This window comes from Oncorhynchus mykiss, chromosome 2 (genome assembly GCF_057628025.1).
Source record: "Oncorhynchus mykiss isolate SJ-2025 chromosome 2, ASM5762802v1, whole genome shotgun sequence".
Classification (NCBI taxonomy): domain Eukaryota; kingdom Metazoa; phylum Chordata; class Actinopteri; order Salmoniformes; family Salmonidae; genus Oncorhynchus; species Oncorhynchus mykiss.
In genome coordinates this window covers 40,412,582-40,439,463 of record NC_143023.1, presented here as the reverse complement: position 1 = coordinate 40,439,463, position 26,882 = coordinate 40,412,582, and the positions used below count along the sequence as shown (strand labels likewise).

The 26,882-nt window shown below is 44.3% G+C and overlaps 1 protein-coding gene across 9 annotated transcripts in view; it reads left to right on the top strand.

Annotated features, from left to right (window-relative positions):
* The first annotated feature begins 1,263 nt into the window (after nucleotides 1-1,263).
* LOC110489723 (plectin) overlaps nucleotides 1,264-26,882 on the top strand; it is a 190,364-nt gene continuing 164,745 nt past the window's right edge. For 3 of the 9 annotated variants that reach the window (XM_090199592.1, XM_090199656.1, XM_090199575.1), the window contains exons 1-3: nucleotides 1,297-1,899; nucleotides 3,395-3,513; nucleotides 7,498-7,717. In XM_090199592.1, coding sequence (XP_090055718.1) covers nucleotides 7,501-7,717 — 217 coding nt within the window. In that variant the 5' untranslated portion in view covers nucleotides 1,297-1,899; nucleotides 3,395-3,513; nucleotides 7,498-7,500. Of the gene's footprint in view, nucleotides 1,900-3,394; nucleotides 3,514-7,497; nucleotides 7,718-25,388; nucleotides 25,883-26,882 lie in introns of those variants that run through there. The other 6 variants (XM_090199660.1, XM_021562579.3, XM_090199573.1 and 3 more) reach the window with 3 other exon arrangements.

Genomic DNA, 26,882 nt, shown 5'->3' with positions numbered 1-26,882 from the left:
AAGAATTTGTTCTTAACTGACTTGCCTAGTTAAATAAGGTAAAAAAAATATATATATAAAAAAAAGTGGAAGAGCTGTTTGAAAAGGCTGCCTGAAATTTCAGCCTGTTTTGGTGACATCACCAGTCGGTAAATTAGTTAATAGACCAATAAGAAACAGAGTTCTAAACCTCTCTGCCAATAACAGCTAGTTTTCCATTTCCACCTCCCCACAGACCAGTCTCAGACAATCCTAGCAAAATTATTGCTTGAGAAATTGCTCTTGGCTAAGAAGCTGTTTGTTTCTTGTTGACCATTTTAATTGAAAACAATCACAGTAAGGTACATAATTGTTACCCAGAAATGATTTGATATTGAGATAAAATTGTCTGCATTGGACCTTTAACAGTAGATCTTGGGCTAGGTGTAGCCTAGCACATTTTGTCCTGTTCCTTAGACAGAATGATTTGTGAAGTTTGTGCCAGTGTGTGACAGTGATGGATAATCTGGTTGGGCTGTGTATTTAAAGGAGTGCTTTCTTGAGGAATAATTCAGAGCGCTCCAACACCTTGATAGCAATATAATTTAGTCAGCAATACATTTGACATCATCTCTGGATGACTCCTTGGCCGAAGACATCCGGCTTTGTCAAGCACTCCTATTACCCATAGAGCCTACCTATTCATCACTGCAGTGCAGTATGAGACTTCTCCTCCCCTGTGTCTCAATTTCTCTATGAGAATACAGCCATGAATTCAGTGAAATGCTATTGCGGGCGTATGGTTTTCCTAGTTAAATACTGTACTTTATATACAGTAAAATGTAAATGTGGCAAGCGTCGTCATTAAAAGGATGGGATGTTCACTAGATTTATTCTCCATTACACAGCGGTGCGGGGTGCTATTATGATACATGTGCTTGGGGGACCTAGTGGTTGATGCTTGTGGGCTCAGCTCTTGCAGCTATGATCTCTTCTGTGGACTACTCTCACTTTCCTCTGTTTCCATGACAGAGGACCTGAGCACAGAAATAAGAGAGAAATCAATCATTCCATTGTGAATTGTTTCCACCGGAATCTTCTAAATCATAGCCTACCCCACAATAACTGTTTTTGGAATTAGGAAAATAAAAAGTAAAAAGTAAGTTTTATGTGGGATAGTCATATGCATGTAATAATTTATAACATATAATAACAGCCATGCTACTGAGGATGAGGAAGATGATGATGGTAATGATGACGAAGGCATCATGTGTCCTGTCAAATTGACAAATGGGCTATCACTCTGTTAGATTAATCAGTATTTTAGGTTAGTCTTCTGATTTCAGAAACATGAGTCAAGAGCATCTCTCTAACCTCGGCTGGGTTCTAGCTCTCCTCAGGACCAGGATAACTAATCATCAACGAAGCACGTGCTTAAATTCACTGCATCAGAATCTTCCAGCAGACCCAGCCCGTGAAGGTACCGTCAATTGCTCTCGAGCGTGTTGTTGGGTCAGTGGGTCGAGCCGCCACGCAATGAAGTCTGATCTTCTGCTTCCATCGTTAAATGATGAAAGGGATAGATGTTTCTAATATTCTCTATCGGGTTAATAATTTATCGCTGACGTTTAGCTCTAACAACAGACGCGGGAGGGGATGGTGAGTGAGAGCGAAGGAGACGTTCACATTCACAAATGCGTCGAGGGAACATAGCTGAGGACTGCAGATTCTGCAATTCGGCTTGTCTCTCAAACCCTGCCTCCCGAAAAGGAGTGGCTATTTAAACATTACACACGCAAGCACGGTCGCTGACAGGGAGCAAGTTTATTTGTTTTGGTTGCAGCCATAGCCATTGCAGCGAAGTCGTATGGACACCCGCATTCATGGCATTTTGACAGCAGCCCTTAATTAAAGCAGCAAGCGGAACCAACATAGGCTACGGTAAGGATATTTTGTCACTCACAACAACTATACAGGACTGTACTTTAATATTCCGTTTGTGTATCTCTATTTAATGCAATGCCTAGACTACAGAGTTATCAATACTGTAGCTTCCATGGTCGATTCACTTATCCACTGGGGGGAATTATGGGCTGCATTTGCAGCAGGTGCTCAGTACTTTCATAACGCAACATCATTGACTTTTTTCAATAGTAAAGTAGTAGTTCCATGAGATGTTTACTCGCTTTGAAATGCACACAAGAAATTGAAGCTTAGGCCTATTATGCTTTTACATAGCATCATGCCTTCATGTAAGGGACAATAATTGGTCAATAGTTTGGTAGGAACCCATCAGTGGCGGTTGTTGCTGTTTTAAGATTAGGGAGGATTAAAAAAAAAAAAATGAGCATGGCCCTATTTCTGTTAAAGCATATTGGATGACTGTCATTCATATTCCACTCACCCAGCTCAATGTAACACTGATAGATTTAGGCTACTACATAGCAATCAAATTTTCCCTATACCCATCATGAGATTGCTACAACCTAGCCTATGAATAAAAGTTGATAACGTAGGGGCACAGGTTCAGAGACAAATTGGAGAAATCAAGGTGGCAAATAGTGACACATTCAATACCAGCTTGTATACTCTTGCCTGCATCTAGCTGATCTATGGCGTAATCATTATTTCAAACATGAGTTTCTATTGGACAAATTCAGGTAGGTGTTATGCCGCTTCGTTCTGTTTGCTTCCTTTTAAGAAACTTTTTTTCTACAAAATCGTCAGAATTAATACACCACTGATCACCTGCACACGCAGTTCACTTTCATAGCAGCCACATACAAACAGCATCATCACTTTGCTCGTTGTATAATTCATTCTTGCATCTATCCTCCACTCACAACTCCACAATAGCTGTCTGTGGCTAGGCAAAAAAAAACTTTCCAAACCTACATACTGAAATAGCTCCTTGGATTAAACTGGTCCACATGAAAAACTAGGCAAGTAAATTACTTGGTAACAGGAAATACATTTATTTCCATGACAGAATAAAACATTTATTTTGGACTGACCAATGTAAATACCCTTAACAAAAATAGAAATGCAACACATTAAATGTTGGTCCCATGTTTAAAATAAAAGTTTCCAGAATTCTTCCATTATGCACAAAAATCTTATTTCTCTCAAATTTAGTGTACAAATTAGTTCACTTCCCTGTTAGTGAGCATTTCTCCTTTGCCAGGATAATCCATCCACCTGACAGGTGTGGCATAACAAGAATCTGATTAAACAGCATGCTCATTACACAGGTGCACCTTGTGCTGGGGACAATAAAAGGGGACTCTAAAATGTGATTTTTTTGTCACACAACACAATGCCACAAATGTCTCAAGTTTTGAGGGAGTATGCAATTGGCATGCTGACAGCAGGAATGTCCAGCAGATCTGTTTCCAGAGAATGTAATGTTAATTTCTCTACCACAACGCCGTTTTAGGGAATTTGGCATTACATCCAACCGGCCTAAGAAATGCAGACCACGTGTAACCAGCCCAGGACCTCCACATCTGGCTTCTTCACATGCGGGATCATCTGAGGGACAGCTGATGAAACTGAGTATTTCTACCTGCAATAAAGCCCTTTTGTGGGAAAAAAACTCATTCTGATTGGCTAGGCCTGGCTCCCCAGTGGGTGGGCCTGGCTCCCAAGTGGGTGGGTCTGTGCCCTCCCAGGCCTACCCATGGCTCCGCCCCTGCCTAGTGATGCGAAATCCATAGATTAGGGCCTAATGGATTTATTTCGGGTTGACTGATTTCCTTATATGAACTGTAACTCAGTAAAATCGTTTGAATTGTTGCATGTTGCGTTTATATTTTTGTTCAGTGTAGTTATGGTCTTTGATGTCGATCAAAGGCCTGTAATTTCACTTCTTGAAAACATTTAAATAAATGCAATTAATTTGTGGGCCTAATGTATGCTCAGGCTGGTCACTAGATCGCCCAGCACTCATGAGGCTCATAGTGCGCGACTTAGACCACTGCGCTACGACAGTTCACAATGCTATAACAAGCACTAAAAATACTATGAATAGGCTCGTGATGATACATAGGCACACCATTTTCTTATTACTTTGTTTTAAGCCTTCCCCACACCATAGCCTAACCTTAAGCACTTGGAAGTAATGCCTTAACCGTTAACCTTTGAGTTGTTTCTGTTTTAACCTTGTAACCACGCGGAATTAATGCATAAAAAATAGACGTTCATCTATGAGTCAAAGGGCAGTGAGCCGGATTCGAACCTTGCTTACTGGCATATGTGTAATGGGGTCAGTGCCTGTAACCGTAACTGACTGACTTGCCTAGTTAAATAAAGGTTAAATAATTTTAAAAAATTAAACTGCAAGACCATACAAGTGCTGAGGTGACCCCAAAAAATGTATTCAGCCTATTGCTTGCCTTCAACATAAAATAAAACAATTTATAAAAAAAATGACATTTCCCTAATGAAAATACATCTCCCCCTACAATTATGTCAATGCATTACAATATACATAAGTATTCACGCAAAACACGCTGTAGCCTGCAATGTAGGTACGGTACTGCATGGTATACAAACACCGCTTCCAGCTGCCCCCCTGGCGGTGATTCTAAATATTTATTCAGATATTCAAGTCCTCCTGCTGCAGGATTATTTTACTCCTGTGACGAAAGGGGTCAAATTAAAATCCAACATCTGTACAGTACATTGTCCATGCTCATTTCCAGATGTTAAAGTTACAGTAAGAAGGTGACAGCAAAGTACATATTTTCAAGGGAACCTAGACATACTGGCTGAATGGAATAGAACAGAAGAATAGAATTGTACTTTATTAGTCCATCAGAAATTGGCATTATTCGACTCTGCTCCCGACTGCCCACCAGACAACACACAACGCACGTTGAATGGAGCACAGGGCATCCGCAGTGCAGTGCCCCTGGAGCTATGTAGGGGTTAAGTTCCTTTCTCAAGGGCATAACGGCCGGCGATGGTACAGAGGAACTTAAACCAGCAACCTTCCAGCTACTGGTCTGTGTTTCTAACACCTGGGCTATCTACTGCCACCAGATGCACTGTGTCTCTATGAAGAACTAATTTGCACTCAGTCCAGGTTGACACTTCACAGTAGCATGTCTCTGGGATAGTGCTTCACTGTCTAGGACCTTGGAGCTACAGGACTGCTTTACACCCATATGCTATGTGTCACAGTAGGAGTGTCACTGTGCCATTGGTACCAATCATTTGCAACTCAAATATGCAATATGCATGTCTATTAAGATAACATGGTTATTCTCTACATCAGCTACAGTTGGTCTTTGTTTTGGCATTGACCTCACACCACCTTGCTGATTGCCACGTTTCATGAGGTGACAGGGAGACACTAGTTATCTTATCGTCCTATCCATCTCGTTAGTAAACCTTTCAGGAAACACAGTTGAATAAACATAAACAACTCTCATTGGCTATAATGAGGCCTAGACTGACCCACATCCTCATAGCTGAGGTTAATTTGACTGTACCCCTATATATTTTACTGGCTTCACTGTATCGCCTGTGTACCCACTTTTCCAGAAGTCAGGAGGACTTTGAGTTTGGTATCAGCCAGATCTACATTCCACTGCCAGGGAGCCTTTCTGTCTGTCACCATGCCAACCAAGGATTACATGGGAAGCAAGTAAATATGTTAGTAGTTCCCGAGTCAGGAGGGGTTGAAATCTGAACAAGTTGATAAAACCATGCACTAAAGGTGATTGGTAAAGAGAGAGGTAGTTTCAGTTTCAGAATACTAGAGCAAATTTTCCAATTTCATGCACTGTGGGTTCAACACATGACTTCTTGGTGTGGCAGTTTGCCTTACGGCTAGCTTCAAAATGCTACTTGGAATGTACAGCCTAACAACTTTGCATCTATGTGGCTGTTTTCTCTGCTCTGTGTTTCTCCATTTACTTATAGATTTTGGAACTAAAAGTCCTCCAGGTCCCTTTTAATTTATGATTTACAACATTTCCAAAAGTACCATATGGGAAGCAAATGCCATAGTCTCGTGTGAAAGATGTGAGATTTGGTTTTGGGTGCTGAGATTATGGCCATTTTCTTATGCGAGACAATGTCAGCGCAGTGACAATGTATTAGACGTAAGAAACAAAGTTGACTTTAGTCCCTTGTCCACAGAAATAAACACACCCAACAAAACAGGAAATCGTAAACAAACCCTTACCATGCACAGGGAAGAACAAGGCTAATGAAATGATGTAATCGGAGGCAGAGATCGTTAATTCATTACGTTTTCCTGTAAACATCATAAATTGAAGACGCAAAACGTGCTCCCACGTGGCCTGGTTGTCACAGCAACGTAACTTCAAGATGAGAGAATACGTCACGCTAGTTTCTTATTTACTTTACAACAAATACATGTATCGGTGACACTTTATTTGGATAGTCCATTTCTAGATGCTCTACAGACTGTCAGTAACATTTCAACTACCTATCTACTAACACTAACCCTAACATTAACCCTTGCCCTAACCCTTATTCTAAACCTAACCCTAATCATAACCTTATCAACAGATAGTTTGCTGATAGTATGACCATCTGTAAAAATCGATGCCTTATGCTTTTGTCTTCATTTTGTTACAGTATAATCAAATCATTTGATTACAAATATTAACAGATTTGGTATAGCTTACATGTTTTTACCCACCAAAAACAAAGACATTAGTGCATTGTTATTGTGTAACATTAGCAGAGTGGGTTTTTGCATCCTGAGCAGAGGTTAAGGTCCATCACCTACCGATAGTGGCCACTTAGTCAGACTTTATCCAGGACGCTCAATAGTTCCTAGTCAGCCTCGTCTCGTTTTCCTATCAAGTGCCCAAGTCTACGGACAGTAAGGAATGCAAATGGGAATTTGAACTTTGTTCCACTGTATGACTGTAATATGGAAATATCGTTCCTTAACATTTATCTTGGCTGCATATTTTCATGGTGGTTAATCATCAACTGGGAGTTGGGTCACAGCGAAAGTCTCCCTCCTTTTAACACGTGAAAATTGCCTGGCTGACCCTAAATGAGCTACAAATGTTGGGTGTTTTTTTTTTGACACCTTGACTGGCAGCGGCTGGTTGATATCCTGGTGTGTTGGCTAAGGCTTGCCATTAATCAAGTGGTAAGTAGATCAAAGAATGTTGTAGTCATTCTCCTACTGATATCTGAATACCGGTCTGGAACTCTTCTTAGCTGACCTGGATGCATGCTCTGTCATTGTTGGATCACGTTTTTTGATGCAACATGACATACTAGGTGATCCCAGAGAGTCATACTGTAAACCACAATAGTTCCGGTGTATCCACTTGACCCATGTTAGGAAAGGCTTCCAACTCAACCTGTTATAGACATTGCCAGTGTGTGTACCTGTGCCTGTGTATATTTGTATAATGTGGACTGTATGCCGTGTTCAATTGTGGATCTCAAAGTATGGACAATGTATGTTTTTAATATGCATAGGTCTATACACGTGCAATGTCTCATTGCTGCTCTCCTCCATGTCATTCTACTGTACTGTAGTTGATGGCGTCGGGGCGTAAGGACAGGCAGAAGGACAGGGACCGGGAGAGGGAGAGAGCCCTGCTAGAAAGATATGGAGAGAGAAGCTTCCCTGCTCCCTGCCCTGGGGACACACTCCCCTGGAACCTGGACAAACACCAGAGGGTCAAACGCTCTAAGTCGGCCTCGGGCTCCGGGGACGTCCTGGACCCGGCTGAGAGGGCCGTCATCCGCATCGCAGGTAGGCAGTCTGCTGTCTGCAGCCCCACGACACTCCTCCTGCCACCTCTCACACATGCTACTTTGCTATGCTATTGTTCCCACCAGACCTCATACTAGAAAATTGGGTCTGCACTAGCTTTGTCTGAATGGGGCTAATGACACATTCTGTGTATGAGTGTGTTTAGCATACCAGCCATTGAAGTAGTTGATTTCTGTAGAATTTTGTTGACTGTTTTCATTGGCAGTAGCCTACTGTGTGTGTGTGTGTGTGTGTGTGTGTGTGTGTGTGTGTGTGTGTCTGTCTGTGTCTGTGTCTGTGTCTGTGTGTGTGTGTGTACTGTGTTGGGTAGGTGTCTTTGGACTACGTTTCACCAACTGAACAGGATGTGTGGGGCCATAGCCAAGTATTAGGTGTGGTTGTCCATACAGGGCTCAATCAATAGAGAGGTGTCTAATTCACATTGTTTATTTAGATAGTGGGAGCACGTAACGTTGATGTTGCCTTCTTATTAGCTGGTCCTTCCATAATACTGTAATTCATTGGGTGGTTGCGCAGTGAGAAAACAGGACAGTTTCAGAGACATTAAGTCAACTATTTACGTATTTGTCACAACTGCATCTCTCAACTGGTAGTCGAGAATATCTTATCGTGGGGATGGTTGTAGATTCTCAACAGCAGTGGTTCCCAAACTTTTTATAGTCCCTTACCCCTTCAAACATTCAACCTCCAGCTGTGTAACCCCCTCTAGCACCAGGGTCAGCGCACTCTCAAATTTTGTTTTTTGGCCATCATTGTAAGCCTGCCACACACACACTATACGATACATTTAGAACCCGGCTCCTGGGAAGTGACAAAGAGCTCTTATAGGACCAGGGCATAAATAATAATAATCAATCATTTTGCTCTTTATTTCGCCACCTTACATATAAAAGTTTATTTCTTCATCAAAAATTGTGAATAACTCACCACAGGTTAATGAGAAGGGTGTGCTTGAAAGGATGCACATAACTCTGCAATGTTGGGTTGTATTGGAGAGAGTCTCAGTCTTAAATAATTTTCCTAAACGCATAGTGCCTGTATTTAGTTTTCATGCTAGTCAAGGCCGAGAATCCACTCTCGCATAGGTACGTGGTTGCAAAGGGCATCAGTGTCTTAACAGCGCGATTTGCCAAGGCAGGATACTCTGAGCGCAGCCCAATCCAGAAATCTGGCAGTGGCTTCTGATTAAATAACATTTTCACAGAACCGCTTGTTGGTTCTTGTTCAGATATTGGTAAGTGGACTGGAGGCAGGGCATGAGAGGGATAACAAATCCAGTTGTTTGTGTCATCTGTTTCGGGAAAGTACCTGCGTATTTGCGCACCCAGCTCACTCAGGTGCTTCGCTATATCACATTTGAAATTGTTCGTAAGCTTGAGTTCATTTGCACACAATTCTTTTTACAATTATGGAAAGACCTGTGTGTTGTCCTTGTTAATGCAGACAGTAAAGACCTTCAATTTCATAATCATAGCTTCAAATTTTTTTCCGCACATTCAATGAAGTTGCGGAGAGTCCCTGTAATCCTAGATTCAGATCATTCAGGCGAGAAAAAACATCACCCAGACAGGCCAGTCGTGTGAGAAACTCGTCGTCATGCAAGCTGTCAGACAAGTGAAAATTGTGGTCAGTAAAGAAAACTTTAAGCTCATCTCTCACTTTTAAAAAAACGTGTCAATACTTTGCCCCTTGATAACCAGCGCACTTCTGTATGTTGTAAAAGCGTTACATGGTCGCTGCCCAGATCATTGCATAATGCAGAAAATACACGAGAGTTCAGGGGCCTTGCTTTAACAAAGTTAATTATTTTCACTGTAGTGTCCAAAACGTCTTTCAAGCTGTCAGGCATTCCCTTGGCAGCAAGAGCCCCTCGGTGGATGCTGCAGTGTACCCAAGTGGCGTCAGGAGCAACTGCTTGCACACGCTTGACCGCTCCACTATGTCTCCCTGTCATGGCTTTTGCTCCAACGGTACAGATTCCAACACATCTTCACCACCAAAGTCCATTTGATGTCACAAAGCTGTCCAGTACTTTAAAAATATCCTCCCCTGTTGTCCTGGTTTCCAGTGGTTTGCAGAAGAGGATGTCTTCCTTAACTGACCTCCCATAAACATAATGGACATATACCAGGAGCTGTGCCAGGCCCACCACATCTGACTCATCCAGCTGTAATGCATATAATTCACTGGCTTGTATGCAAAGCAGTAATTGTTTCAAAACATCTCCTGCCATGTCACTGATACGTTGTGGAACAGTGTTGTTTGATGAAGGGTTAGTTTTTAGTTTTTGGGCCTTTTCCCGCTGCGTTGTCTTAGCCATGTCCATGGCAGCAGGAAGAATTAAGTCCTCCACAATAGTATGGGGCTTGCCTGTCCTCATCACTTGGTAGCTCAACATATAAGACACTTCTAGAACCTTCTTATTAATGGTATCTGTTGCTTTTATACATGTCTTACTACTCTAAAGTTGTCTTAATTCTCGCTCCAAACACTCTTGTGGCTTATTTTTCATATTGGCATGTTTTGATTCTAAATGTCTGCACAAGAGTGAAGGTTTCATTGAGTTGTGAGATAGTACTTTTGCACATATAACACACTGTGGCTGAGGAAAGGCACTACTCCTAATATAAGTGAACCCCAAATCAATATACTGTAGTTCTCATCATATTTGCGCCTCTTCGATGGTCCAACGTCCCTGTCTGTTGTTCGGTACGTTCCCGGGTAAGGGGGTAGTAGCTCTTCGGCTGCATCAGATTCACAGCTGTCAGTGTCCATGCTAGCTGGGCTAACAAATGTAGAATTACTGATGCTAGCTTTGGATGTGCTCGTGGAAGCAGAACAACTTGTGTCGTCGACAAGTGCAGTTGTAGTACTGAGGTTGTATGTGTGTCTATGTACGCGGGCCTTACTTTTTTAAAACCATTTATCAATTTCCGAGCAAACGGAATGAGTAGCAGCTACTTTTGGCTACATAGTGGATTTCCTGCGAGAGAGTAACAGTTAATGTGATTGGATGTTCATTATGTGACTAGGCTACCTGTATTTGACATTGTGTTGTTATTTCGCTGAACATTAGATGGTTTAATTTTATTGTTGGCAGTGATACGAGGCTACTCAGGCGAGAAGAAAAACTCACCAAAATGTATAGCTCCATTGGAAAATATAAATGGACTGTTTGAAAATCCCCAAAATATATTTATCAAATTTTGTTATTTTTATTTATTTTTAAAATGGGAATCACATTTTTTTTTGGCGTACCCCCGACGGCATTGCGTGTACGTACCCCAGTTTAGGAATACCTGCCCTACAGTATACTGACACCATATTCACTCAGTCTGTCTGTACTATTGAAGTCCCTGATTGCGGTGTATTGGGCACACGTGTAAGTAAGTAAGTTGGCCTGGCACCAAGAGCCCAATAAGATTACATTTCACCATTGTATTGCCATGGCAACATGGAGTGTGAGTTTATGACCTCAGGTGCACGTTGGACTGAACACATTCCCCTGAGCCCCATATGTGGTCGCAATTAACAGTGCTAAAATCACCCCTCCTCATTACAAATAGTCTTCATTAGAAGCTTGGAGGAAATTGATGTTCCTTCCCCTCATGCTGTAGCATAATTAGAATAAGAACAACGTCATTGTCCACACACCATGTGAAAATGTGCCTTTGCTTCACGATACCATTTTTGACATCAAACACAAACAACATTAATACATCAATATCATTATCGGCACCTTGCTAATTTCAATGAAACTATTCAGTGTTTTGCTGGTCTCCTCCCTGGTTAAAGTAAGGTTAGATCTACCAAGTGTTTGCTGATGAAGGCTTTGAGGCCTAAACGCATCCATCGCAACTGCTGAGATTGAAAATAAGTCTAAGTAATAGCCTACTCCATTTCATTATATACTGCATGATTTTTTTTTTTTTTTGGGGGGGGGGGGGGGTTGTCTCCTGTCCCCTGTCTCCTATGCTCTTCCTCTGTCATAGGACCTGGTGGGGCTGTGTCAGCACACATGGGGCAGCCTTTGTTCTCTCCTCTGCTGACATGCTGCCCAATGTAGGCTGTAAACCTTGACAGTAAGGGGAATCATGCATATATCTCAGCCCCTAGCTCTCCAACAGCCAGCCAGGGGCATTAAGCTAAGTCTGTGGGGTGCACATTTCAAATGGCAAGTGTACTGCCTCTGCTGCTGCATCTGTGTGTGCACTGCACAGGTACTTGGATGTGTGTACATTATGTGGGAAGCCTTTGCTGAGATGCATCCAAATTCTCTATACTTCTCCCAAAGTGTGCACTTGCACATTCCACATCATGTATTTAACGATGGTAGAAAGTGCTAATGCTCACTTTGGGAAAAGTATGGCGAATTGGGACCCACACCGGTCATGATTGCCAGTCACAGGTGAATGGCACCAATTAAAGCCATGCATGTGTGGCACAGGAGGCTGTTGAGGGGAGGACGGCTCATAATAATGCCCGGAACGGAGCAATTGGAATGGCATGAAACACATGCTCTAGTCACTACCACAAGCAAGTTTCCCCCAATGAAGGTGCCACCAACCTCCTGTGCTGTGTGGTAGTAGGCTTTGCTCTGAGTGCAGCAGTGTTCGCTTGAGGCAGGTGTGTATGTGCAGGCTGGCAGGAACCGGAGAACTGTGCCTACTGCAGATAGTTCTCTCTTAAACACATGTATCCACTAACCTCTCCCTCGTGTGGCGAGTCTTAGACAGACAGGTTTTCATATGTACTACTATGTATCTAATTACTTCATCGAGGCTGATTTGAATCCCTTATGGGAGCTCTCTGGCTCAGAGGAAGGGGCTGGAGAGTTGTTGGGCTCCTCTGTCATGTGTTAGGTTATAAATGAAATGCCATGAAGCTGCATCACCTAGCAGTGACATGTGGAGTATGGCTATTTATCATATAACACTCTCCTTTGGCACACTTGGAACATGTAAGCGCCAGGGCAGAAGATTGTGTGGCACCCTTAATGTTGTCCCCTGGGACCTGAACTCCAGAGCAGTGTCCCCACTTTTCAGTCACTCACACCAAAGGTCAAGGGAGAGGAAGAGACTCAGGACAGCCACCCAGTGGTTGAGTGAAGATTGGTTGAGTGAAGATTCACCATTCACAGTGTACAGCCCTAGTGGAACTAGTGTATACCCCTACCAGAGAATTCCCCGTGGGTTACAATACAATACACGTTTTGAACACCAACACCCCTAGATATACTAGCCTTGATTTTGGAGGGCTGAAGAAAATCATCATGATTTCACCTTAGACAGGAGTTATTAATAAATATGTTGACACTGTTGACACGTATTCATGACATATATATATAAAAAAAATGCAAAAATATATTACAACATCTGGTGCCATGCTAGTTGGACACCTTGACCTTGTGTTCAGAGCCGTAATGCGTGTGAACGGTGTCTGTTTCTGACAGGGCCCTCCCGGGGTAAAGCTTTACTTAACCGGCTAACATCCCTACTGAGTGGCTGTCTATTATTCATAACAGAGCTGCTATGATCTAAAAGCTGTCAAAGTCACGGCGCCGTGCATGAACGCACGCATGCACACATGCGCGCACACACACACACACTCGCACACACACACAAACACACGCACACGCACACGCATGCACACACACGCACACACACACACGCACACACGCATACACACACACACACACGCATACACACACACACACACGCATACACACACACACACACACACACACACACACACACACACACACACACACACACACACACACATTCACACACAGAGCAGATTTTAATGTGGAAAAGAACCATTTGATGAATAGGTCCATGTGATTCTGCACTGACTGTAATATCGATGACTGGATGAGTCATAAATCCTCTCTGTTCCTCTCAGAGTGTGCTGCCTGTGCTGTAAACACAGTCTTCAGTCAGTGTAATAAATAATCCACCATTCACACGCATTGGTACTGTCTCAGTCACTGAGGGACTTTGGGTGGAAGCCATGCCTGAGGCCTGCCATCAGTAGAATCACTAAAAAGAACAGGCTGTCTGTCATTACACACTGTGGTACAGCATGTGACTTATTTGTCTCTCGCAGATCTCCAAACGCCTCAGGCATTTGCTTGACAGGGGCCTGTCGTGTGTCAATGGACCCTTTTCTCCATCCCTCCAAAAGCCTCCAGACTGCAGTAGCCGTATTCACCACCAGGTGGCAGTTCGCATGGGAAAGCTTTCGACCTGGTCCATTTGAGCCTCTGGAAAATGTGCCTCATTGTCTATCGTTTTAAATAGAATGCATTACATAGAATATTCCATTGTGGCTGATCTTTTTGGCACATTGGCTCTCCTTACATTTCATAGAGGATAAGTTTCATACTTATTGAAAAGTCAGTCAGAGGGGCTCAATTTCCTTTTTATGTGTGGAAATGACTTTGGAGACAGAAAAAATGTCTCACTGACAAAGCTCCAATGCATGCTCACGCAAATGAATGACTAAAACACGTTACTAGTATGTCACCAAGATAGAACCAGAGGGTGGCACCAGCCGGTTGCCCTGGCATTCTCCTGTACTGTCACTGTCAACATCATTACACAGTCCTTACACAGTCATTAGACACGTAGTATGACACTATGACACTGCTCATAAAACTCCATATAAGCTGGAGGCTACCTAATGCATAGGGATTCTATATGCAATTATATACAGTATGAACCTAAGCCATGTTTTGAGACTCCTGTCCTGGCTGTAACTGATTAGCATAGAGATATGTTGTCAGAGGTAGGAGTGAGAGAGGGAGCGATCGATAAACTGAGAGATGGGCTTTAGGAGGCCTCTGTCAGAGAGCCCTCTCTCTCTCTCTCTCCCTCTCTCTCTCTCTCCCCCTCTCTCTCTCTCGCTCTCGCTCTCGCTCTCGCTCTCGCTCTCTCTCTCTCTCTCTCTCTCAGGACACTAAGGGACAGCTGGCAGGAAGGTCACTTTGAAACACACACAGACCAGTGACACATTTATGTGGGTGACGTAGTAGCCTGACATGAGTAATATTCTTAGTGTCATCCATCTTGGTCATCACATAGATGTTGGTCTGTGACACAGATTTGATTTGTTACAAATAAATCTAATTAGAAACAAGCAGAGTGCCCAGCCCAAGGCAAACGCAAGGCCCAAAAAAGCGGATATTGTTTCAGTAGAACATTGGAATAATAGTCCTAATAGACAGTATCTCTCCACAACCTTCAATTCCAGATTAATTTCTCACTTGCCATATTAATTTCCTCCCCATTGCAAAGGACTATAAATCATAGCGTGCATAAATAAAGACCCACACGCACACGCAGTTGTAACCGGTGTGAAATGGCTAGATAGTTAGCTGGGTGCGCGCTAATAGCGTTTCAATCGGTGATGTTACTCGCTCTGACACCTTGAAGTAGTTGTTCCCCTTGCTCTACGCGGCTTTTGTGGAGCGATGGGTAACGATGCTTCGTAGGAGGCAGTTGTTCATGTGTACAGAGGGTTCCTGGTTTGAGCCCAGGTTGGGGGCGAGGAGAGGGATGGAAGCAATATTGTTGCATTGATGCTGTTGACCCGGATCACTGGTTGCTGCGGAAAAGTAGGAGGTCAAAAGGGGGGTGAGTGTAACTGGTGTGAAATGGCTAGCTAGTTAGCGGGGTGCTCGCTAATAGCGTTTCAATTGGTGACGTCACACGCTCTGAGACCTGGAAGTAGTTGTTCCCCTTGCTCTGCAAGGGCCGTGACTTTTGTGGAGCAATGGGTAACGATGCTTCGAGGGTGGCTGTTGTTGATGTCTGCAGAGGGTCCCTGGTTCAAGCCCAGGTAGGGGCGAGGATAGGGATGGAAGTTATACTGTTACACAGTGGTAGTTATGACTTTAGAATTACAGCTCAGGAGTCTGTTATCTCCCCTGGGATAAGCTTTCTGCCAAAATGAGTTTTGTGTGTGTGTTTGTGCTTAACTGTGTTTACGTGTGTATGTGTGTGTGTGCACGCGCATCTGTGTGTACACGTGTGTATGTGTGTGCGAGCCTTAGCTTGCAATCTGCAGCTTCCCTGTATCCGTTCTGCTTACCGTAAATGCGCTCATCGTCACCATCCTCCAGCAGAGTATTCATTAATAACTTAGACAGACGTTTATAAAAGCTGCTGAGATTTGTGTGGGTCCTCCTGATTAATGACTCTTCACTCTCGGGATGTACAACGCTGAGAGAAACATTTCATGAACACGGATGGATGCTTACAGCACACTGGCTGTTTGAGCCAGACGTTCTTTAAAAAAACAGAACGCTTCATAAAGGGTTCTACGGCTGTTTTAACTGTCCTCGTTGGAGAACACTTTTTTTGGTTCCATGTAGAACCCTTTCACCCAATCAAGATAGTCAAATAAAAGGTTATAGTTGGAACCAAAAGAGTATTTACCTTGAACTTAAAAAGGGCTCTCTCTACAAGGAAAGTCCAAGAACCCTTTATGGTTCTAGGAAGCACCTTTTTTTCTAAGTATAGGTCTACTTGAATATCAAACGATCTCTGTGCTTCCTGCAGAAGAAAGGAGAGTGCAGAGACCTAGAGGTGTGAGGTTACTGAGGTGGCATGTTTCAAGCCTGAGTGCCTTCATCAATGGCATTACACATGGGGAAGCTATGAAGGACTCCCAAGCCACCTGGGTCAAAGCAAATGGCACAGGTCACAGGTCAAAGTTGGGCATGTTTAATTCCCGTGTTTGTGCCAGCTGTGTTTACATGTTAACGTGTTCATGCAGTGTCACTCACCTCATAGGCCAACGTGGACATAAGGAATTTCACGCCCATGTCAGTTGTGTTCATGTGTTTGTTTCAAGGTCATACATCCCAAGGTGCTGTCACCACGCACAGTATCATACATCACACACTCAATGTCACACACATGCACTCTAGGGATGTGACAAATGTAAAAATTATATTTTTAAACGATAAGAAAAAAAATCTAAAATTACATGTGAATTCACAATGTAGATATGGTCCTGCATATGACCGCTAGGGAGCCATTCAGTCTTGGCTACCATATGGAGCTCACCTTATTACTGTCCCCAACCCACTCAGTAACGAGGGTAGTAAATTACGTTTTTTAGGTTCTCTGCTGTGTGCCTTTCCTCAATTTTCTCAGTCCCATTCCCTCAGTCTCAGTTCTCTTCAATGGCTAGTTGCAGTGATCTATGACAGTGTGTTCATAGATGTCCAACAATCTGTTGTTAACGCCATGTATGGGGAGTTTGAGTTTGAGAGCTTGCGCTTTGTACTTGCAGAGTAATCATTATACAATTTCTCCACCCGGGCAGTTCTAGATGGTTCTAGATATGCCATTAGGATATTGAAGCCGACATCCCCTACCGTTGACAATGGATGCATATCAACTGCAATCATTTCTGTAATCAACGCTGTGATTTTCTCACTCCGTCTTTTATTGCACTTATTTTGTGTGAAGAGCCTGTCTGTCTGTTGTCGGGGGGCCTGCAATGGCTTGGGTCTCACGGTGCCTCCTTTTCAAGCATTGCACCTGTACTGCCACTGTAGCTCAATTCCACCTCGCAGAGTTTGCATTTCACAGCTTTTTCCTTTAACTTCTCAAGGTTTTGCCATACAGGACTTCGCTGCTGTCACTTCCCTGTCTCGCCCTCTGCCATTTTCCCAAGAGTTAACAATGATGACATGCGTAGCGCTTTATACCCGTGGCAAATAATTTTAAAGATGCATATCTCCTCCTACTAGCATTGAAAAAACATGCAAGTTTAAGTTTGTTCCACCTGAGCGAGTCTGACCACAAATCAGAGAACACTATGATGACATAGAAAATGTGTTTGATGGATCGCGGGAAAAGAGCAGGAATAGGCTTTTGTAGGCTACAGTCCAAGCTATGTCTTCCAATGGTACGACTGCTGTCGGCATCCAAAGATTATCCAACTTTAATCAACGCTTGGAGGTAAGGATGACAGTAGTGGTGTAGTCTACGGGGATACGGATATCACTTATTATTGATGTCTACATAACGTTGTGAATCACACTGCTGCTCTCTCATTTAGCTATTTGCGCGTTACGGATTGTGGTTGTTGTGGATGGCTGTTAAAAAAATCTAAATGTGTATTTGAACAAAATAATGGTTGAATTCAAGAAGTTTAAGCTGCCTATCAACTATTGTTTTTGAAACCAGTGGACAGCCAGTGAAAAATGTGCTCTTGCAACACCTGCACAGTGCAGATCCAAGCCTGTGGAATAAAAGTGGGGCTTTTATTGCTCAATCTAATTCATGCTGTTGAAAAAATGTAATCCATAGGCCTAATGGACACATGCTCAAACTTGCACACTTTTGAATAGACTTAAAGGGGCAATCTGTAGTTGCTACATCCTTTTTTGGACTTTGTGATATATATGATAAATATATCCATTGATTCTTGAAGAATATAACTTATAAATGCCTCATGTGCTTAGTTCAACTGTCACTTTGATATCACGGATGGTCAGTCTTTGCATCCATAGCTCTGTCTATTAATCTGAGAGTGATTACATTCCTTCAGGCCCATCCCTCAGCTTTTTACCAAAACAGAGGCGAGGCGACCATTTTGTTATTGTTTCGTCTGTGGATTTGCCCTTTAAACAGCTGCATATTAACAAGATATCAAAGTTTAAACAATAGGCCTATAGCAAATGCAGCATATGACATTCATTTTTCACATTTAAACTGCACTTTTCAGTAGTGCTCAAAGCATGCCATTCCATGAGTGCAGCATTTATTTTTCAACTCAAATCAATGAGCCCAATCAGTCCTCCATGGTAACAAAATAAACAACAGAGTAGGGCTGGCTAATAAGTCCTTTGTTTGGGGTTATGTTCAGGTAAAACAATTTGCTTAATCTCAATCATCTCAGATTGTGGTGACACAAAGTTAGATATACATAGATACACATTCAAATATACACTTAGTCACGCACACACACGCACACGCACGCACACACACTGGTCATCTTTCACGTCATATAGACAACTGGAGAGTCATCAAAGATGTCGTTAACTTGTATCTGGTTAACAACTCACAACTTTAGGGGGGCTAGCTAAAGAGTCAAAGCACGGAAAGAAGCAAGAAATGTAAATATTTCGAAAGGGCCTGTTGCTGAAACACCAGTAACAAGTATGCATGTGTGACGTGATGTGTGTGTGTGTGTGTGTACATCTATGTGTGTGTACATCTCCAGGTGGGGTGTAGAGGAATGGGGTGAATGGGGTTGTACAGGAACACACCACTCCACTCATCTGTTAAGCCACAGTACAGTCTTCTAATACCCTCAGCCCTTTAACCATTGTCAACACAGCAAACAGCCCTCTCCCTCCATTGAGAGACTTGCCACACTGAACTGGACTGTGATACCTGTCTAAATCCAGCCCATACTATACAGTATATAGATGCTGTAAAGGAGTCAATGGAACACAATTTTCTATCAACGTGGATATTCGTCAAATCCTTCATGATTTTTGTGTTGTGACAGGCCCACAGTGTGGTTACTTAGGTCCGATTTGGATATATTTCGCTGTTTTCGCTGCATAACATTTAGAAGTTCTCTTTTTTGTCCCTTTTCAGGTTTAGAAGAAGTGACTACTAAATGCTAGCTCCTGTTCGTATAAGATGGTTAGCATACAGAAATTGGCGGTTGTAAGTCGTTTTTAACTGTAATGAAGTTGATTGGTGACAATGACATGAACATGTGTTGGGCTTGGTCCATACAAGCATTATTTTCAGAATTCTAGCTCAACATAGTGTGAAATAAACATATAAACAATAGCCTAAATGTAGGCTAATTTTGCTGGGGGGTAATGAGGAGACTTGGTTATTTTCCCCATGGCCCTTTCCCCCACGCGTTTCCATGGCAATTTCATTATTTTGATCGAGTTCAAATGACCCTCTTTACCGCATCTACAGTATGCTGAAGCCTACTCTAGTTGTCTATTGTTGTGGCACATGGCAACGATAGAAAACGAGAGTTAGCTTCAGCACAGTATGTACAGTACAGTAAAGTATGGATGCAAGCTTGGTCCCATATCTGTTTGCCAACTCCTATGGCCATTATCACGCCAATGTTTGGCCTGACAATAAGAATAATAATTTATCAAATGTATATTTTGTGCTTTTCATAACAATCTGAAAGTGCTTCAAAAGCAAAAAAACAAGCAATACATCATTATGAGTAAGCTTAGCTATAGTTAGGTAAACCAATAGAGGCCAAGTCTTTGAGTGTGTGCATCCTGCATAGATGGAAAGGGACAGTTCATGGCTTGATTAGAGGAATAACCAACAATGACCATAGGAGTTGGATCTTTGACCAGGCTAGATGAAAATGTGGTGAACCACCAGGTGTGTAGTCCTAGTCCTGTCATGTGCCAGTAGTGAAACAGTTTCCATTTCCTGTCGAAGTGTGAATGTTTGTCTGGAACGGCAAAAACGGCTCCTTTTCCAGTGGCGAGTGAGGCGTTTGGACTTATCCTGTTCCCTCACAGGAAAGCCTCCTGGCTGATGTCAGGGACTGGCCTTGGTCATGAGAAACTCGCTGATAGAAGGGCCAGGACGGAAATGAAACAACGAGGGGAGATTTTCCTACGGTACTGTCTCTACTCCCTGCCAGTGTGCTGCTGAGGGGATCTGACGTTTAAAGACACAGAAATATAACAGACTATACTTGGAAGAGTTAACACTAGAACCCTTGGGCCTCGACGGACCCAATCATTCTGACTGCAACATTCTAACAGTGTAATTAATGTTTTTTTTGCAAAATAATAATTTGGTAGTGTTTATGAAGGCCGTGGGTAACATTAGAAAAACATTTTTATTCAATATTTTATAACACAATAGCATTTATATGAGTTTGTTACAGTAGGCTGTTAAAAGCATTTTTTTTTTAAATTAAAGTGTTCAATCAATTTTATCCGTATTTGTTAAAACTATGAAACAGAAAGCATATGTGTTGGAACACATTTTTATAACAATAAAATAAAAATACCCCAACCACCAAAACACACAGTCAAGACACACGGTCAAATGATGAAAACATCAGTAGCCTAAACATCATTATAAGCGCCAAGTGGCCTTGATAAATAGTGAAATGAAATAATGACATTATAATGAATATAACAGCAGTTGATTTTGACAGCAGTCCAAAATAGTCAATTATTGTCAGCTTGTGTGTAACGATCGTTGTTGGAAAGATGGTCCGACCAAGATGCAGCGTGGGATAGGTTAATCATTTTTATTTATGATAACCAGCACAAAACAATAAAGAGAAACAAAACGAAACGTACAGCTTTGTAGGGCTAAAAAGCTGCAATACAAAATCAAGATCCCACAAACAATAGGTGGGAAAAGGCTGCCTAAATATGATCCCCAATCAGAGACAACTATAGACAACTGCCTCTGATTGGGAACCATACCAGGCCAACATTGAAATACACAAACTAGTACCCATCCTATAGTCACACCCTGACCTAACCAAAATAGAGAATTAAAAGGCTCTAAGGTCAGCACGTGAGGTGCGGACTCTGGACTCCAAACCTGACTCTATGGGGGAGGGTCCGGGTGGGCATCTAGCCTCGATGGCGGCTCCGGTTCGGGACGTAGACCCCGCTCCGCTCGCGGTTCCCTCCGCTTCCGTGGAACCGGACCGTGGATCGTCGCCGGGGACTCCGGACCGTAGATTGTCGCCGGGGACTCCGGACTGGGAACCCTCGCTGAAGGCTCCGGACTGCGAACCCTCACTGGAGACTCTGGACTGGGAACCCTCGCAGGAGGCTCTGGACTGGGAACCCTCGCAGGAGGCTCTGGACTAGGAACCCTCACTGGAGGCTCCAGGCCATGAATCCTCACTGGAGGCTCTGGACTAGGAACCCTCGCTGAAGGCTCCGGACTGCGAACCCTCACTGGAGGCTCTGGACTGGGAACCCTCGCAGGAGGCTCTGGACTGGGAACCCTCGCAGGAGGCTCTGGACTGGGAACCCTCGCAGGAGGCTCTGGACTGGGAACCCTCGCAGGAGGCTCTGGACTGGGAAGCCTCCCAGGAGGCTCTGGACTAGGAACCCTCACTGGAGGCTCCAGGCCATGAATCCTCACTGGAGGCTCTGGACTAGGAACCCTCGCTGAAGGCTCCGGACTGCGAACCCTCACTGGAGGCTCTGGACTGGGAACCCTCGCAGGAGGCTCTGGACTGGGAACCCTCGCAGGAGGCTCTGGACTGGGAACCCTCGCAGGAGGCTCTGGACTGGGAACCCTCGCAGGAGGCTCTGGACTGGGAACCCTCGCAGGAGGCTCTGGACTGGGAACCCTCCCAGGAGGCTCTGGACTGAGAACCCTCGCAGGAGGCTCTGGACTAGGAACCCTCACTGGAGGCTCCGGGCCATGGATCCTCACTGGAGGCTCTGGGCCATGGATCGTCGCTGGAGGCTCTGGACTGCCGCCCGTAGCTGGAAGCTCTGGAATGCCGACCGTCTTTGGAGGCTTGGTGCGTGGAGCTGGCACAGGACGTACCGGGCTGGGGAGACGCACAGGAGGCCTGGTGCATGGAGCCGGCACAGGACGTTCCGGGCTGTGGAGGCGCACTGGCGGTCTGGTGCGTGGAGCTGGCACAGGACGTACCGGAGGCCTGGTGCGTGGAGCTGGCACAGGATGTACTGGGCTGGGGAGACGCATAGGAGGCCTGGTGCGTAGAGCTGGCATAACGTGTCCTGGACAGATGACAACCTTCGCACGGCAAGTACGGGGAGCTGGCACAGGACTGGCACCGCGAACGCCGGTGTCGTCGTTGTTGCTCCCTTGCTGCCTCCTGGCACCGCGAACATCGGTGTCGTCGTTGTTGCTCCCTTGCTGCCTCCGCCTGCTTCCATGGCAGGCTTTCATATCTTGCCAAGACTTCCTCCCAAGTCCAGGATATTCTCTCCTCCACCTCCTCCAAAGACCAGGATGCCATCTCCTCCCGGGCACGCTGCTTGGTCCAGTTGTGGTGGGATCTTCTGTAACGATCGTTGTTGGAAGGATGGTCGGACCAAGATGCAGCATGGGGTAGGTTAATCAAAAGGAAACGTACAGCTTTGTAGGGCTGGCCAGTCTTGTTTTCTTTGCAAGCGACTTGTTCGGCAATGACAGTGACGAAATTGGCCCGTAGTGACATTTATCCCCTTGCCAACATAAGGTTCCACAAGCCTGATCACCACATTCTCCATCTCTCGCTCACTTGCTGCCGGTTGTGGATATTTTCTCAGATGTGAAAGCCGTTCAGCATGTACATTTACACATGCGCTCACTCTGTAGCCTACTTCAAGTGGGCCAGAGTAGACTGATATGACTGCTTTGATTCGCTGGACTGATGTAGGGTACATCAACTCACCCATTCTCCCCCTTTCTCCCCCATCGTACTTTACTTCATTTATTTCATCTGTTGTGATATGTGTGAAATTAGTTATGCTATAGTTTAGGTTCAGTTTCAAGGAAATTATCGGGTGATTATCAGCTGGGCACTGCACTTTCAACTGTTGGTAGAAGGACCAGAACAGGCCCTACTGTTGGTAGAAGGACCAGAACAGGCCCTACTGTCGGGAGAAGGACCAGAACAGGCCCTACTGTTGGTAGAAGGACCAGAACAGGCCCTACTGTTGGTAGAAGGACCAGAACAGGCCCTACTGTTGGTAGAAGGACCAGAACAGGCCCTACTGTTGGTAGAAGGACCAGAACAGGCCCTACTGTCGGGAGAAGGACCAGAACAGGCCCTACTGTTGGTAGAAGGACCAGGACAGGCCCTACTGTCGGTAGAAGGACCAGAACAGGCCCTACTGTCGGGAGAAGGACCAGAACAGGCCCTACTGTTGGTAGAAGGACCAGAACAGGCCCTACTGTCGGGAGAAGGACCAGAACAGGCCCTACTGTCGGGAGAAGGACCAGAACAGGCCCTACTGTCGGGAGAAGGACCAGAACAGGCCCTACTGTTGGGAGAAGGACCAGAACAGGCCCTACTGTCGGGAGAAGGACCAGAACAGGCCCTACTGTCGGGAGAAGGACCAGAACAGGCCCTACTGTCAGGAGAAGGACCAGAACAGGCCCTACTGTCAGGAGAAGGACCAGAACAGGCCCTACTGTTGGTAGAAGGACCAGAACAGGCCCTACTGTTGGTAGAAGGACCAGAACAGGCCCTACTGTTGGTAGAAGGACCAGAACAGCCCCTACTGTTGGTAGAAGGACCAGAACAGGCCCTACTGTCGAGAGAAGGACCAGAACAGGCCCTACTGTTAGTAGAAGGACCAGAACAGGCCCTACTGTTGGTAGAAGGACCAGAGAAGGAAGGTGAACGGGACAAAAAACATTCAGAAAATGACATGCCCTCCTAAAACTGGTTATAAAACAGTTCTGTTTGTGATATTAAGATTCTAACACCGACAATGTGTTATATAGACTTACAGTATTTAGGAGAGGTCAAGGACAGAGGGGGGCATGACTTTCAAAATGGCACAGTAATAATAATAAAACAAATCATGAGCAGTCAAAATGGCTGCTTTCGCGGTTCTACTGTTAATGCATGGAATGGATATTTGATTCTTTTGACGTGACACTTCAGTATGGAATAAACACAGTTTTATGTTGATGTTCCTGTATGGCTGGATGGATGCTTTCAGTACAATGTCAGCAATATTAGTTGTTTTTATTGCTTTCCCACCCCTATAGATGATTCACCAACACTTCATGAAACGTTGGCTTGTATGGGTGCAGTAATGAGGCCGCTAAATCAGGCGCGATATTAAATTGATAGATGTCATGACATATAATATCTATATATAATTTTCTGTTGCTTGCTCTCGGAGGAGTGTGTTCCCTGAGGATGTCATGGTCTCTTCTGCACTGTAACTCGTTTTTAAACGTATTCATCAATTGAGAGGCAAAACATTTACTTCCACTGCTTGGTGAATGACCCGGACACGCGAGCTAGACAGCAACAACATAGAGCATTGGCATAATCTGGGGAAAGGAGGGAAAAATATCCTTGTCCATTAGATTTAGTTGCTTTTATTTGGTTTCTGTGATTAGGATTGCAAATACTGTACATTAGAGTATTTTTTTCCCTTCAAAACTGTGTTTGGGTCTCGCATCTAATAATGAGAATGTTTTTCTTTTTTTCTTTTTTAACTTTAAGTCAGATGGGAATTGGGCCAGCAGTAGAAATGAGGTAGCAGCTTGTTTGTGTGTTTGTGTGTGTCTTACTTGTGTAGGAGTTATTATTTATTATTTATTTACCTTTATTTAACCAGGCAAGTCAGTTAAGAACAAATTCTTATTTTCAATGACGGCCTGGGAACAGTGGGTTAACTGCCTGTTCAGGGGCAGAACGACAGATTTGTACCTTGTCAGCTCGGGGGTTTGAACTCACAACCTTCCGGTTGCTAGTCCAACGCTCTAACCACTAGGCTACCCTGCCGCCCCAGAGTTGCTACTGGGTATGACTGAGTTTTGTTTGGAAAGTATATGCTAAACCCGTGTGCGTGTTTTTTTTTTTACCCAATAAATAGCTAGGAGGTTATACATAGGGAGTGTGCGACTCTCTTTGTTTTCATATCTTTTCATAGCTTTACTGCTGTGCAATAGTTTAATGGTGTGCCTGCCTGACAAGTCTTGCTGGTGTGCCCAAAGCTTCTCTCTCTCTCTCTCTCTCTCTCTCTCTCTCTTTCTACGTGCTTCCACTGCCATGTGTCTTTAAGAGGAGGGACCTGGCATTTATATTGAGTATTTATCTGCTACGTGAGGGGGTGGGGGGGGGTGGGGGGGGTGGAGGCTGGTTGCTGACCACTGGAATGAAGTTGAGCGCTGTGGAGAGCTCATACACAACTGCGAGAACTACAGAGAGGACAGACAGACAGACCGACAGCAGAGGTTTTCAACAGGGAAAGAGAGAGAGGGAGCCACTGACCTCAAAAGAAGAAGAAGGGAAAGGAGGAGGACAATAAAAAGAGGAGAAGAGGGTGACGGTCCCCATTGACAGCCATGGCCATGTATGAACCCGCATGCCTGCCCCCCAATGCAGAGGAGCAGGACTTCATCCAGGCGTACGAGAACGTCAGGGAGAAGTACAAAGGTACATGCCAGCCAGGGCCCACACACTCACATAGAGGAGTGACTGCTGCTACTGCCAGTTAGGACAGGATATAGTCCGTGTGTGTGACTGAGGACGTGTGGGGGAGAGGGAGACTGTGTGTGATATTAGTAGCTCTGCACAGGGGTGCTAACAGCATATGTGTTTGTATGAGCCTGTGTCTCTTCATCTGTCTTTCTGCACGTCTTCTACACCCTTTTGTGTGTGTGTGTGTCTGTGTGTGTGCGCAACAGGGAGTGCAGCCAGCCAGCCACACGCTGCTCCTCCAGAGTGCTGAGGGATGTATTGATTGGATCACATGTTTGCTGTCACTCTGCCGGTCTCTCTCTTTGGCTCTCCGTGGCTCTCTGTGGCTCTCTGTGGCTCTCTGTGGCTCTCTGTGGCTCTCCGTGGCTCTCTGTGGCTCTCCGTGGCTCTCTGTGGCTCTCTGTGGCGGTTGTCAAAGTTCAATGTGTAGATTTACTCCACTGCTTTATCTTGATATGTGAATATAGCCAACTAGGTCTACCATTCTAACCTTTGACCTTAATGAAATGGAGAGGAGAGGGGCTTACATGTACTGTAAGTGCTCATCTGATTGTGTTATATTTTGCCCAGCTACAGTTTATGGGACGTGGACAGGTGTTGCTTCTCTACAATGAAGTATACTGTCCATCAATTTACCGGAGCTTATCATCACATTATGTGTCATCTACCACAATGAATATAAATGTTCTCTTTAATTGTTTCTTTTGAGCCACTTGGCTAATGTTCCTGGGAAAGAATGTTCTGTCGTTCATAGTCTGTCGCATCCACTGGTTGAAGTGTCAAGATCTTCTTTTTGTTCATGATGTTCATATTGTATATAGGCTGGAATTCAATGTACAGTCTTTGTTTAAAGCCATCACCCTGTTTCCACACATCTGAAGGCATAGCTGTGAGGGGAGTTTACCTGGTAGTTTGTATAGGGCTGTACCCAAGACCAGTCTCTGATTTTATATCA